The sequence below is a fragment of the Triturus cristatus genome, chromosome 4_2, assembly GCF_964204655.1.
Source record: "Triturus cristatus chromosome 4_2, aTriCri1.1, whole genome shotgun sequence".
Taxonomy (NCBI): Eukaryota; Metazoa; Chordata; class Amphibia; order Caudata; family Salamandridae; genus Triturus; species Triturus cristatus.
Genome location: NC_140586.1, coordinates 739,769,633 through 739,783,107, shown reverse-complemented (window position 1 = coordinate 739,783,107; position 13,475 = coordinate 739,769,633). Strand labels below are relative to the sequence as shown.

Here is a 13,475-nt window from a genome sequence, read left to right as displayed (position 1 = left end):
TGTAAGCTATTGAAATGCAGGGAGTTATTTCTGTCCGTTTCTTTGGTGTAGGTTTAGGGATTTGTAAAGTGCATGGCTACCCTTGGGCATCCCAGCGCTGATGCGAAACAGGACAGGAAGATATTTACACATGGATTTAGGGAAACAGCCATGTTTTGAGTCTCTTTTTGAAGGACAGTTTGTTTTCAATCAGTCGGAGCTCTGGGTCCATGCTGTTCCAGAGCTTGGGTACCGGGAGTGTGAATGACCTTCCACCCCACCTAGATCTCTTCATTCTGGTTGTATTCATCAGAAAGTTAGATCCTGACCTGAGATGGCGACAGGGTGAGTAGTGTGAGACCAACTTTTGTAGCAATGCGGGGCCTCTCCCATACATGGCTCTATGGGCCAGGCATAGGGACTTGAATTTGATCCTGGCCTGGACCGGGAGCCAGTGAAGTTCCCTCAGGGAGGATCTAGCTGATTGGTGTCTGGGTATATTCAGACGTAGTCGTGCAGCTGCATTCTGTACTACTTGTAGTCTGTCCGTGACGTATTTGGGGGAACCCAAATAAAGCGAGTTGCCGTAGTCGAGCCTCGATACCACCAAGGCCTGCACTACCGTCTTCCTGGAATTTTCTGGGAGCAGGCTCATTATTTTCCTAATCATGTGAAGTATCCCAAAACAGGTACTCAACAGTTTTTTGGCTTGGATCTCCATCGTTATCTTCTAGTCCAGACACATTCCTAAGTTTTTTATTGATGTTTTAGGGGGGGCGGCCCCCATTTAGTTGGCCAGGGTATCTCTGAGCGTGGGCTAAAGTTACGGCCCAGGATCATTAGCTCGGTTTTGTCCCCATTCAGCTTGGGGCTACAGTCAGCCATCCAAGATCCGATTTTTTCCAGGCAGGGGGCTAGTTGCCTATGGTCCGAGTTAAGGGAATCTGAGATTGAGACCACTAGTTGTGTGTCATCGGCATATGACACAATTGAGAGGCCAAACTCCTGTGCTATGTGGGCCAGGGGGCTGAGGTATATGTTGAAAAGTGTCGGGCTTAGGGAAGATCCCTGAGGGACTCCCCAAGGTGCTGAGAAGGAGTCTGGCATGATACCGGCCTCCAAATATTGAAAGGATCTCCCACTCAGGAATGCAGCCACCCATTGATTAGCTGTCCCTCTGATTCCGATTTCTCCAAGCCTCTTGACTAGCACTGCGTGGTCTACCGTATTGAAGGCCACGCTTAAATCCAATAATACAAGCGCAGCGGCTCTTCCCTGGTCTAGAATGTTTTTTAGTTTTTTGTGACCACGTGTAGTGCTGACTCCGTGCTGTGTTTTGGTCGGAATCCCATCTGGGTCTGATGTATGATGCTATTGTCTTCCAGGAAGTGTGAAATCGTGCTATTCATGTGTTTCTCTGCAATCTTGCCTAGGATGGGCAACAGTGAGATCGGGCGAGTATTTGCCAGAGTGGAGGGGTCCAGTTTATTTTTTTTAATAGGGGTTTAATAATGGCGTGCTTCCACTCTCTAGGTACTTTACCACTTTCGAGGGAGAGGGTGATAAGATGAGACAATTGAGTTAAGACACATCTCCCGCCTTGGGCGAGAATATGGGGTGGAGCCGGGTCTAAAGGAGATTTAATGTCCTGTAACAGGAAGCCCACCTGTTCCTCACTCAGTTTGGGCAAGGAGAATAGGGCGGGGGGGTGGAGAGTACTGCTTGTTCTACAATATTTGGAGATTCAGGAGTGCTGTTGGAGGCTGATATCTGAGTGGTGTTAGGGTGGAGGGAATTATAAATATTTTCCACCTTACTCTTGAAGAATGTGGCTGGCCCATTACATCTCTCTTTTGAGTGTTGGGAGACGTTCGTGCCTGAGTCAATTGTAGTGAGGGACTTTACTATTTTGAACAGCTCCTTTGAGGAGTTAGCGGACTTTGCTATTTTTTCATCGAAGAAGGCTGCTTACTACGATACTCCGAACAACAGCTGCATCGGAAGCAGTCAATCGGCAAGCACAGATCCAGATCCTTCCCCGTATGGCACCACCCAACAGAGAAATGTATATGGAATCCTTAAATCCTCTCCAGAGCAATTGCCCATTTGTCAGTGAGGCCCGCTGCCGCAGAGAGCATGCAAGTGAGGAATGGAAAAAAGACAGGAGGTGTAGCGGGGGTGGGAGGGAAGTATTATTTTATATGGTGGCGTTTGCATGGGTCTAGGGAGGCAGAGAAGCCTCATACTTAATGAATGATAGCAAGGGAGGGATGAAGAGGTAATGGCTACTCTCTGATAAATCAGTAAATATTCTGATATTAATAACCACATTTGGCAGCTCAGACCTTTTTGTTACTCTTATTTTTGTTGATAAGTTTTTTTCAAATTGAAAGTTAGTTCTGGAATAGCGTTGTTCATTTTCCATTGTCAATCTACGTGCATGTGTGACCTTTCTGTGCTAATCACAATTTAAGAGAGAACTTCTAGAGTTACTTGTAGGACAGTAATTCTGCAAGAGAATCACATCGGATCCGTAAGCAATGAGTTTTGGCTTTCACTAAAGGGTACTGCCGATGAACACAGATGACCTCCATGTTTCATATAGGTTTGGTCGGCTTCCTCCTGAACCACAAGTGCTGCCACAAACAGACATCGCAAGTCAGGCCAATGCGAGCACAATCTCTTCTGAAACGCACACTTGCTCAACCTTGGAGGGACGCTGCATCTTCACACAATGGTGGCATATTCTCATCTTTAAACCAGTGCTTGCATTCTGGACCAATAATACGGGGTGTAATATTTTAAAAGACGTGTCCTTCCAAACATCCGTAAGGACCTCCTCGTGATGAATCATGCATGCGCACGGTCTCCTGCAGCTTCTTAAACAAGTTGGCTTCACATGAAGTTGGTGCCACTTCATTCTATTTGCCATAGTTCTGCTTTCATGGAATCCTGGTCTGCAGCCTGATGTGTGTCTAGCCAGGCTCTCAAGATCAGAGCCAGAGCCTCTTTACCCCCAACTCTTAAAGACAGAGGCCTTGGCAGTCCTCCTGAAACACATCTTAACCATCAGTCACACGAGACCTAAAGTCAGAAAATAGACCTGAAGTCAGAAGATAACCAGGGTGCTTAACAACAATACCATACCCATACCTGAGCAAAGGTTTTTGAAGAACATGGCATAATGCTTGCACATCCGCACTGAGGAAGTTAATATCTAAACACCAGCACTATTGGAAATGGTAGATATGTCGGGAACCCTCGCTTAGAGTTAGCATCCACTTAGGTTGACTGACTTGGATGATTCCTGCAAGAGGGCAGACTGCACAGGATTCCCAGGTCTACGCTGGAGTTACACCCCAAATCTCAGTTAACTAAATGAACAAATATATGACTGTGTTCATCACAAGATATATAATTCTACTGTAGGTTTCTCCACATAGTTGTCATTCTTCTACACTCTAGATTTAGGGCTAATATTTGGATAAATCTAATACCGTCCTTACATATCTGTACTACTCATTTGGGTAACATCGGGGACTGTTCCACATACCAACGTCCTAGATTTATTGTACTTTTGGAAATGCGTATGGATATAAAATAACTTTTTAAGTATTGCTGTCTTTCAGAGATGCATTTATTGACTCTTTAAGTCAAAAATTGGCTCACAGGCATACCTCAGTTATATCCCTAATGTTTAAAATATTTTATCTTCATTCTGCCAAAATATTTTTTTTTAAACACAGCAATCCTAAAACAGAGGTCTTGACTGAATCACACAAATTTCCAAGGACGGGAGGGGACTTACTATGCCTGGAAATATTTTATGTTACCTGCTTATGAAAGGTCTAAGAAATCAGAGTGCAAATGCTGACCTATTGCAGGATGTCTTGCAATATATTTCAAAACATACAAAACTAGCCAAAGGACCAATAAGCCACACATTGAGGGCTATTAACTGGCAGAATGTCTTAAATGCACACTGCAGAGACAGGCGGGGATCTGCAGGTCGCAAACTTGAATGGCTAGGCCAACCCACCTTCCTTCTTTCCGAGGTCGGCATACTAAGTAACATTACACTGGGCAATATAAACACATTATTTACACCATGTTAAGAATAGTAGAAGTGTGGTATGAAACGCTGTATAAAAAACAAATTACTTTTATTGCTTATTCTGCAAATTGGAATGAAATCAAACCGCTGTGTGCATGAAGCTGGAGCGGGGGGCTCCTTACCTGGGGCTTGATGCAGGGCGGCTTCCGCCTCGTTTAGGACCTCCAGCATACGCTCTGTCAGGTCGCGATGTTTGCCAATCACTGCGTAACCATTCCATATGTACATCATTTCCTGCAAGAGAGCGGGAAGGGTGGGGCAAATATTAGTGGCGGGAATGCGGCATTCAAATTTGTATTGTTACTTTTCTGACGAGTTCTATACTTTTTTAATTGGAGATTTCTCTGAAAGAGACCACTGCAAAGACCAGAAATAATAATGGAGGAGGATGGTGAGAGCCGCAGGATTCCTGGAGCGAAGACATCCAGTGGGTAACAGAGCGATGAGTCAATGTTGTGGAAGTGTCTTACTATGGCCGACTCAATGCACCCATCACAACTTCTTCCATGCAATGGATTATTAAAGGCGCAAACGGTGACTTGCTTTATTTTTTAATTTTCTACAGTATTTTTCTCTGTTAGAATCTGAATGTATTCATTGCCAGTAGAGTTTTGGAACAAACTCACCAGTTTTTGATCATCATTACTTATGCTGTGTATAGCTGTCAATCAATCACTAATCCCAAACTACCCCTGTTAAGTGTAAAGTAACACAATTGCATGTTTGAAGATGTTAAGGCAGCCCAACAAGATGAAGGTTTTTTCATAGTAAATTCTCTTTTAACCAAAACAGCCTCTTGATGGATCGATGCGTTAATTGCTAAAACATGCCAAATGCTTCCGGTGAAACTGTTTCAGACCAAACATGTATATTGTTGTTGAAAAACAATAACATACATAAATGACAAAAGCCTCTCTGGTCTCACACGTAAAGCTCACACCAGAAATCTGGGTGACAGAAACCTCTTTGAGGGGGCACAACTTCCCCCCTAATTTGACAAGATCCTTGTATTCTCTAAATAGGGAACCTCTTCTTAGCACTTGGATGTAGCCCCTATAAAGTGTTGACTTATGTCTGACAGAGCCATGTTTAACAGGCACAGTTTAATACCAGATTTTCCTCAGATACCCAGTGCTTTAAATGGGCAGGTACTGTCCAGTACTGAGTACCTGCACTTCTCACCATTGCTGCAATACATTTAATGGGAGAGTGCCGGCACTTCCCAGGAGCAAACAGGTACTCTGAACATGAGTACCAGCACTTCTATATTTCCATTTGAAGCACTGCAGCTACCCATCTTGTTTGAGCCGAAGGCCACATCTGCGGCAGCATTAGACACCTTTAATGAGGTGTACCAGGTGCAAACAGGGACAGTGCATCCTATTAGATATCATGCACAGCTTCCAGTGCAGCAGTTTAGTGAAAGGCAGAGCAGCCATTTCAAACAGCTGCTTCAGTGAAAGCAGCATCTGGCCAGCACTTCAAACAGAGAACAGAGATCCCCCTTCAGGCAGGCGCAGTGAATGACTGCACCCACTTGCAGGGGGTGTCTGGGGTATCCAATGGGATGCCCATTCAGAGGGAGGCATGTTAGAGTGTGCCTCCTGATGGCCTCTTTGCCTCTGCTCTGATGTCCATAATGAGGTTTGGGTGCAGAGGCACACCCTGATTCAAATAAGGATATGCCAACTTAAGATAGCACTGGCAGTGCCCATGTCACAGAAGGAGCTGCACAAGTGTCTGTTGCCCCTTTTGTCAAACTAAAGTGCCCACATGGGTGTGAGGAGCAGCTGCATACGCCTCAGGCGATACATGGTGCTTGTAATTCTAGGAATCTAAAGAGTTGCTTTCTCAGCCTTCATCTTCTCTTCGTCTGTAATTTAGCCCACTTGTCTTCCTTGCTCCCTTGACCATTACATTTTAAAGTTCACACTATGTGTCCATATTTGACAAAGCTTGAAACCTCCAATTTTCAGTTTTTTATGAAGAAAAGCAGTTTGAAACATAAAAAGGAGCACTTCTGTAGAGTGTACCATAACCATATAATCTCATGCTGCACACTGCACAGTGTAGGGTTTTCCTTTGCTCTTTTTGAAAGTGGACTACTTCTATAAAAATGTAAGATAACGTGTTTGAAACAAGCAACTAATGTATTCTTTTGTTATTTTTCAGATATGTGAAATCTTTGTGCGAGGTAAACAGCGAGTCCTTCTTGGAGAGCATGAGGAGGGAGCATGCCTCAAAAACCTGCAGTGCTCAAAGAGGACAAAGACATCTCAGATTGTGGAACTACACATTGCAGTTTGTTTCTTCAATGATTCTTTATATACTTGCTAATGGTATTATTTTGTGCAGTGTCACGGGTACTTTGGGGGCCAAGTGCCTACTTACTTAAATCTAATGTTCACACATCATTTACGATGTATTTCATTTTAATCCGTTTTTTCCAGTCTTTTGCCCCAGAAAGTCGCCATATTTGAAAACAAAAACCTTCAGTTAATAGCTTGCACCCCCCCATGATGGAAAGATCCAAGGAGGATGGTATAGTGATACAAGTTCCAAGATGCATTTTGAATGGAGAATATTTGACTCTTTTGCATGCACCTAATTTTATTGCAGATGCATTTTTTTACCAGTGTCTAACGCGTTTTATCCCACCACAATACCACTGTTGGCATGGAGCCAGTAACCTCCCTAGTATTTACTTACCAGCAAATGTGGGATCCTGAATTATGAACGAGGAACCTTGAATAGGAAGTGATATTTGCAGAATGTGTTCTTGTACAACACAAACTTCAAAAAGTAAATCAACCGTTGCAAACATTTAATCTTTCAGGAATAATCCCCAGCAACTCCTGAAGTAATCTACACTTATTGTGCAGTTGACACGAAATCATCCTAAGTAATTCAAGCTTGTCCTGAAGTTGTCTTGAAAACACCCAGAACTAATTTGCACCCATCCTAAAGCAATCATGAAATCAGCCCAACGCAATCCTCGTTCATACTAAAGTTGTCCTGGAATCATCCAGGAGTAATCCATTCTCATCCTGAAGTTGTCACTTAGTATTCCTGGGGCCGTGTCATACATGCACCGCATTTTCCTTATTTGCGCCGGGCGCACCTTTTAACAGGTGCGCCCGGCGCAAACAAGTAAACTGTCCCGTATTAGGATGAATGTGCTTGGAGGCTATTCGACAGAGGGGAATAGAATGGGGCATTCCACAAGTGGACGGGTTGCATACAATGTTATTGTCTGCAGGTGACTTGCTTATATATATCAGGAGCGTCAGGGAAGTTCCCCCTTCGTTAGTGCACATTCTAGGAGACTTTGCAGCCCTGTCGGAGCTGAAAGTGAACGCAACAAAATCCTGCCTATACCTCTTTGATTGTACGGCCCAAGACCCTATATACATGCTCAACGGAACTTGTATTGAGTGGTGAGAAGACACCTTTCGCTATCTAGGGGTGCGGATTTATCATCAAACTGCGGACGTCGCGGACGGCAACCTAGACAGAGCGGTAACGTCTATCAGGTCCCAGATGTCTTTTTGGAGCATGCTCCCATTAACGGTCATGGGACAGGTGGCGTTCATTGAAATGGTGGTACTGCCAAGACTTCTGTGTTACTTCACTAATTTACCTTAACACATCCCCCCCTCCTCTTTCGTGCATTGGAATGCACCATCAGGGACTTCCTAGGGGGGAATTCCCGTTGTCGAGTAGCCATCAAAAAGTTATACTTACCTACTGACCGGGGTGGCCTGGCATTACCTAACATGGAACAATACTACCTCGCCGCGCAGCTGCAATGGGTGGTCCGGTGGCTAGCCAGACGCAACTTGTCAGACATGGCCACCTTCACCTGGCTTGGTCCTTTAATGCCCTCACCAAGTAATTTCATCCTTGTGTGAAGGGGAAAACTCCGCCTCCCATGCTGCTTGACACGGCGTATCTCTGCTACTGCAGGTCCTTATATATCACAAGAAACGTGAAGCCATACACGCCTGCTCTGCCGTTACTGGGCACACACAGAAGGCATACACTCGCTATGGCAATGGAACTACGTCAATGGGGAGCAGTGGGGATCCATGATGTGGGGGACTTATACAGAAGGGCGTCCTAGTGCCGTATGACACACTGATAGGTGAAGAAGGGTTGCATCTGGGACAACTTCTGTTACATCGCTCGATATTGGGGGCCTTAACTAGCCAATGGGGCGACATGATTAATGGCCTCCGACGCATCTAACAATCCAATATTTACACGTCATGGGGCAAGGTAGGCACCTTACGAAGTGGTTTGCAGCCTCACTTAGGCACCACCCCTCGATAACGTTATCACCACTGTGACAGTGGTGGGAAGAAGATCGACACAGACCATTTACAGACAAGGAGTGGGAGGCTGTACTGGAGAGCCTAACCAGCATCCCTGGGAACATGCGTTTCAGGCTAATACATACAGTACTACATTGTACAAAGGGCGTACCTTTCACCGGCCAAAATGAATATGTATTTTGCATGCGCTGCTGTCTTGCAGACGCGAACTTGCTACATAGTGCTGTGGGACTGTCCGCACCTACAGGGATACCGGAGTGCTGTAGTAGAGGCCGTGACCAAATGCACGGAGCGCACACTCCCCTTTGAGTGGGAGGCCTGTATCGTACATCTGTATTGTAGAAGTAAGTGTCACAGGGTGACCTCCCGTTTTATCGTCCCAGGAATGATAGCGGCAAAGTGGATGATCACAAAAAGGTGGAAATCCGCCGAGCCCCATCAGGTACTTGCCTGGCAGCACTCATTGTACGAATGGGCCAAGGCGAAAAGTGTAACATTGCACTGGGATGACACAATAGGACTCCGCGAGCTCCCAATTCCAACACACTGGGACTTAACCTTGAGAGATTTCCAGGGCAAACAGAACACCGACGCAGACACACCTGAGAGACGTTCACAGTACACATCTGCATGCGCGCCGACGCGTTCCAGAACATAAGTAGCAGATAAGCACGCTGGGTGGGGGATCGGGTGTCGCTCCAATCAGGTTATAGTGCCACCTGTTCGTTTTTCTTTGTCCCTCACGTTATTACCCGCCTCCGAAGTTAGTAGAACACCACATAGATGCTTGGATAAGCACACGATCGGCATAGACCTGAGCTCAACGCGGGACACTAGCGAAGAACGAGAGAGTTATGCAGAGTCCTCATGAGATACTGGCAAATGCAATAAGCAAGCAGTTGTTAAGCAAGAGCAGGTACTATATGATTACGTGCATTGTATCAGATGTCCAAACAGAGAAAATGTAGTAATATGGAATGACAAATGTGAATGTCGACTTTTGTTTATGAAACCTCTAATAAAACATTTAAACAAAAAAAAATTAGGATGAATGCGCTGCCCCCAGGGCAGTCACGAACTCACGCTGCCCCCAGGGCAGCGTATTCATGTGAAAAATGGAGTGGCTGCTTTGAAGCAGCTCCGTGTTTCACAATGCAGGCAGCAACTCGGCTGCACGTTAAGGGGGATTAGAGATCCCATTGCAGGAGGGTGCAGTGAGTGACTGCACCCACCTGCAAGGGGATGTCTGTGGGGTCCAAGGTACATCCTTCTCCCCCTCCAGAGGGCTGCTATCAGGCGGCGCACTGACAGTGTACCACCTTTTACGTGGCGCACTGTGAGTGTGCCCACTGACCGCTCTTTGCATCTGCACCTGTAATACGGAGTGGGCGTAGAGGAAAAGAAATTCCCGCAAATGAGGGAACGCTCTCTGCTGATAGCGATGACCCTTTATGTGCGCTAGCCAGGGCACGAGTCGGGGTACCACGCGGGTGGACGGCATCCCCCCACTTATTTCCGCGGGTTTTTCAGGGTGGACGCCGTCCACCCTGCTAATTCAAAACCGCGCCGTCCATTCATACCTTACAAAACGGGAGGCCGAGGCACAAAGTAAACGAACCATTTCCGGGTCCAAGCACGCCGATTACCACGCCCCTGCACCTACCAGGTGCACCGTTGGCAGGGTACCCAATAGACGCCAAGGATCCGATTCCGACCTCACCCAATGAATGGGTGGGTCTGCAACTCGGCAGTCCCGCCCACCCGCAACATGCCCTTTATTTTTCGCGCTTTCCTTCAATGAGCTCCTTTGCTTTTTTGGAGCGAGTGACGTTACGTGACCCCTTTGCCTGCTGCCTGACCTGCCGCCGCTTCCTGCACCAGACTTCCGGCCTCGCCTGCTGCCCTCTCCAGTCCCGGCCTCGCTCGCCTGGTGCCCCCTCCCGCCCTCACCTGGTGCCCCCTCCCGCCCTCGCCTGGTGCGGTGCCCCCTCCCGGCCTCGCCTGCTGCCCTTTCCCGCCCTCGCCTGGTGCCCCCTCCCGCCCTCGCCTGGTGCCCCCTCCCGCCCTCGCCTGCTGCCCTCTCCCGGCCTCGCCTGCTGCTACGGATTTAATTTGACTCGTCACTCGAGTAAGTACTATGTGTGCATTTAGATGTACTTTCAGCTAGGATTACAGTGCATTGCTGCCTTCCTGCAGGGCCTGGGACCCCGGGGGTCTGGTGACAAGTGGCCGGCCGGCGTCTGTGAATGATTTATTTTGGCCTTTGCACTAAAGTGCCGGCAATTACGCCCCTAGAGCCAGCGCGGGGGCGTTAATAGCGCTGCAGCGGCGGTGCGCGATGTCCCCAGACAGTCTTCGCTTGTGATTCTTCTTTTGAGGTTGTGTTTTTTTAATTTTAATTTTCTTTTGAGTTTGCCTTACTGCTTTTTATAAATCTATTTTTAGAAGCAGCCTTTTCTGTGTGTTTATATTGGAATCGCAGCATATTGTTTTGTTAGTTTTATTACGTTTGCTGGAAGGTAAAATTAATTTTTTGTTTGATTTCGCGGTTGTGTGCAAATCAACGTTAACAAGTGTCTGCTTTCTTTGCACACACGCAGCTTCCAGGTCTAAACTAAACTCCTCTCACCAGTACCATTTTCACATCTGCTCTCACCCTTCGTAGGTTCCCCATATCTGCTTCGCAAGTAGAGTCCCTAACATTGTCCCACACATGCTTCGGGTGCAATATAAATGCACAAAAAGGTAATTTTTTATTGAATTAATTATGTGCGTTTCAATGGGATGAAAGGCAGTCCTCATTCTTATTTACATTTTCGCATTTTTACAACTGCTTTGCTGGTATTTGAAAAGCAACGTAGCTTTTAAGTTCATTTGATGCCACATAGCAACAATCCACATAAATAAACTCCACATCATGCCATATAATTCCAATCGACACATAATTGATGGCCGGAATGCAGAACAAATCAAAACATTTACCCCCAGTCAAGAGCTCTGGGTTAAATCTATCATTCTTTTGCTCACCATGCCACCCCAGTTCATATGCAATCTAGTCTTGACCCTGTGCCTCATGGGAACTCCACAACATGCCACTACACAACACAAAATACAATTTCACATATTAACACTCCATGACACACAATCCCACTCCATATAACTCCAATACACTTAAAACCACATAATTACTATCCACTTGATTCCACTGCACACCATGCCACATAATTCCACTACACACATCCACTTCAAACCGCACAATTATATGCCACACAATTCCACAACTAACAATTCTAATCCAACTCACATAATTCCACTCCACATCACATACATCCACTCCACTCCACTCCATAAAACATGAGTAAAAGATATTGGGCCAGATGTACAACTGTGACGTTACTAGCTCAAGCCCCTCCTCATCTAGGCTCCAGAGAAGACGGTGTACGGATGAGAGGGTGGGGGCCTGGGAAAGACACGTCTGGGGGGTGTAGATGTCTACTCACGTGGGCAGCTGGAATGTAAGGGGGTCTCTCCAGCCCTCTGTGAAGGATGCCTCACTGTCGGCTCTGGGCTGGAGTGGCAGCCTTGTTGCTGCACCCTTAGTACGGAAGCTTAAGATACCATGAGGTGTGCCCCCTGGGACAGCCTGCCACTAAACTCTTGGATTCCAGAGTAGCATGCTTCTCGCTGTAAAGCGCGTCAGCACCTTGTCAGGGTCAGTAAATACAGATACAGTACAATACACAGCACCTTCTCTGCCCACCCTCTAGTCTCAATTCAGGGGCTTGCTAAGTAAGCGCGCCAAGCACATGAATGGCCAGTGTTCCCGCTCACATCTACATTGAACCCCACCACTGGTGTCCGTAAAGGTACTTGGGTCTCTGTGCCACACACATTGTCGGTACGCGAGGACCAACGGGCATATCCACCCTCCCCTGCTCTTAAAATAAAAATATTGACTCATTGGCTGTAGATTTCTATTATTAATTCCATTTTGATGATATTTCTATAAATGATGTTGAAGGCACAGCATTTCTGTCAGACAATATTTTAGTTCCAACATACTGCTGTTGTGTCTCGTATGTTTACCAAGGTATAACTGCCCATATGTAGTCATGATGATATGTTATCTTACTCATGCTACCCTAGTATTCAGCACCCGTGTTGATAGCCCCCCCTTGACAAGGTATCTTCCACGCTAGCAGCTAAGCTCCTTTAATTAAAGTGGGTGTATTTTAGAAAGTGTAAAAAAACAGCGGCTGCAACCAACAGGTGCATTACCAAATGGAATGGATGCATGTAATTGCGGCAGCTCAGTCGGTTAAGCGCCTGTTGCAGAGATTCCTTTGTAAATACAAGTTTGCACACCAGTTTGTATCTCGGTAGAGGCGACTCAGTCTTTCATCCTGTTTTACTGGTTAAAAGGCGTGAAACTGTGTTAGGCTATTGCAAACCCCGTGAAATGATATCGACTGCCTTAGCAAACGCTCTATAATGTATGTTAGCAGAATGTATAATTTATGAATACAATGATGAAGAAAACAGAAGCAGAGCACCCAGGTATTTGAGGGGGTGGCGGGGTCAGGCGTAAACAAATATAACAGCAGCAAAAACCTTTGAAACAGTAACACTGCACTATATATGTTAAACACACAGGAAACGGTAAACTAAAAATGCAGTTCTAGAAATTTCAGCTGAGCTTGTTCTAGAACCCAGAGTAATTTGGAAGGCTCCATACATACATAAAAAAGGGATGTGATGCAATGGTTACAATGCTGACTTTGGAAGCAGCAAACCTGGGGTTTAAACCCCTCTTCCATGCTTGTCCAAACTTATTGTGGCCTTAGGCAAATCTTTATTTCTGGCATTAGTTTCCCTATCTCACATATTGGGAGCCCCTAGAAACACGAACTCGTGCTTTATGAACAACACAGATATTTATTTTAAGATTGCAAGATCACATATCGAATTCACTTCTCAGTGTTACACTTTGCATCACTCAGCCTTTTGGCACTGGCAATACTTTTTGCTAATGCTTTTCTGCATCGGCA

At 46.0% G+C, this 13,475-nt stretch overlaps 1 protein-coding gene across 2 annotated transcripts in view; it reads right to left on the bottom strand.

Moving 5' to 3' along the window:
• The window catches only part of TTC39A (tetratricopeptide repeat domain 39A), a 721,538-nt gene that overhangs the window by 42,948 nt on the left and 665,115 nt on the right, over positions 1-13,475 (bottom strand). For both annotated transcript variants that reach the window (XM_085602648.1, XM_085602649.1), the window contains exon 15: positions 4,216-4,327. In XM_085602648.1, coding sequence (XP_085458774.1) covers positions 4,216-4,327 — 112 coding nt within the window. The remainder of the gene's footprint in view (positions 1-4,215; positions 4,328-13,475) is intronic.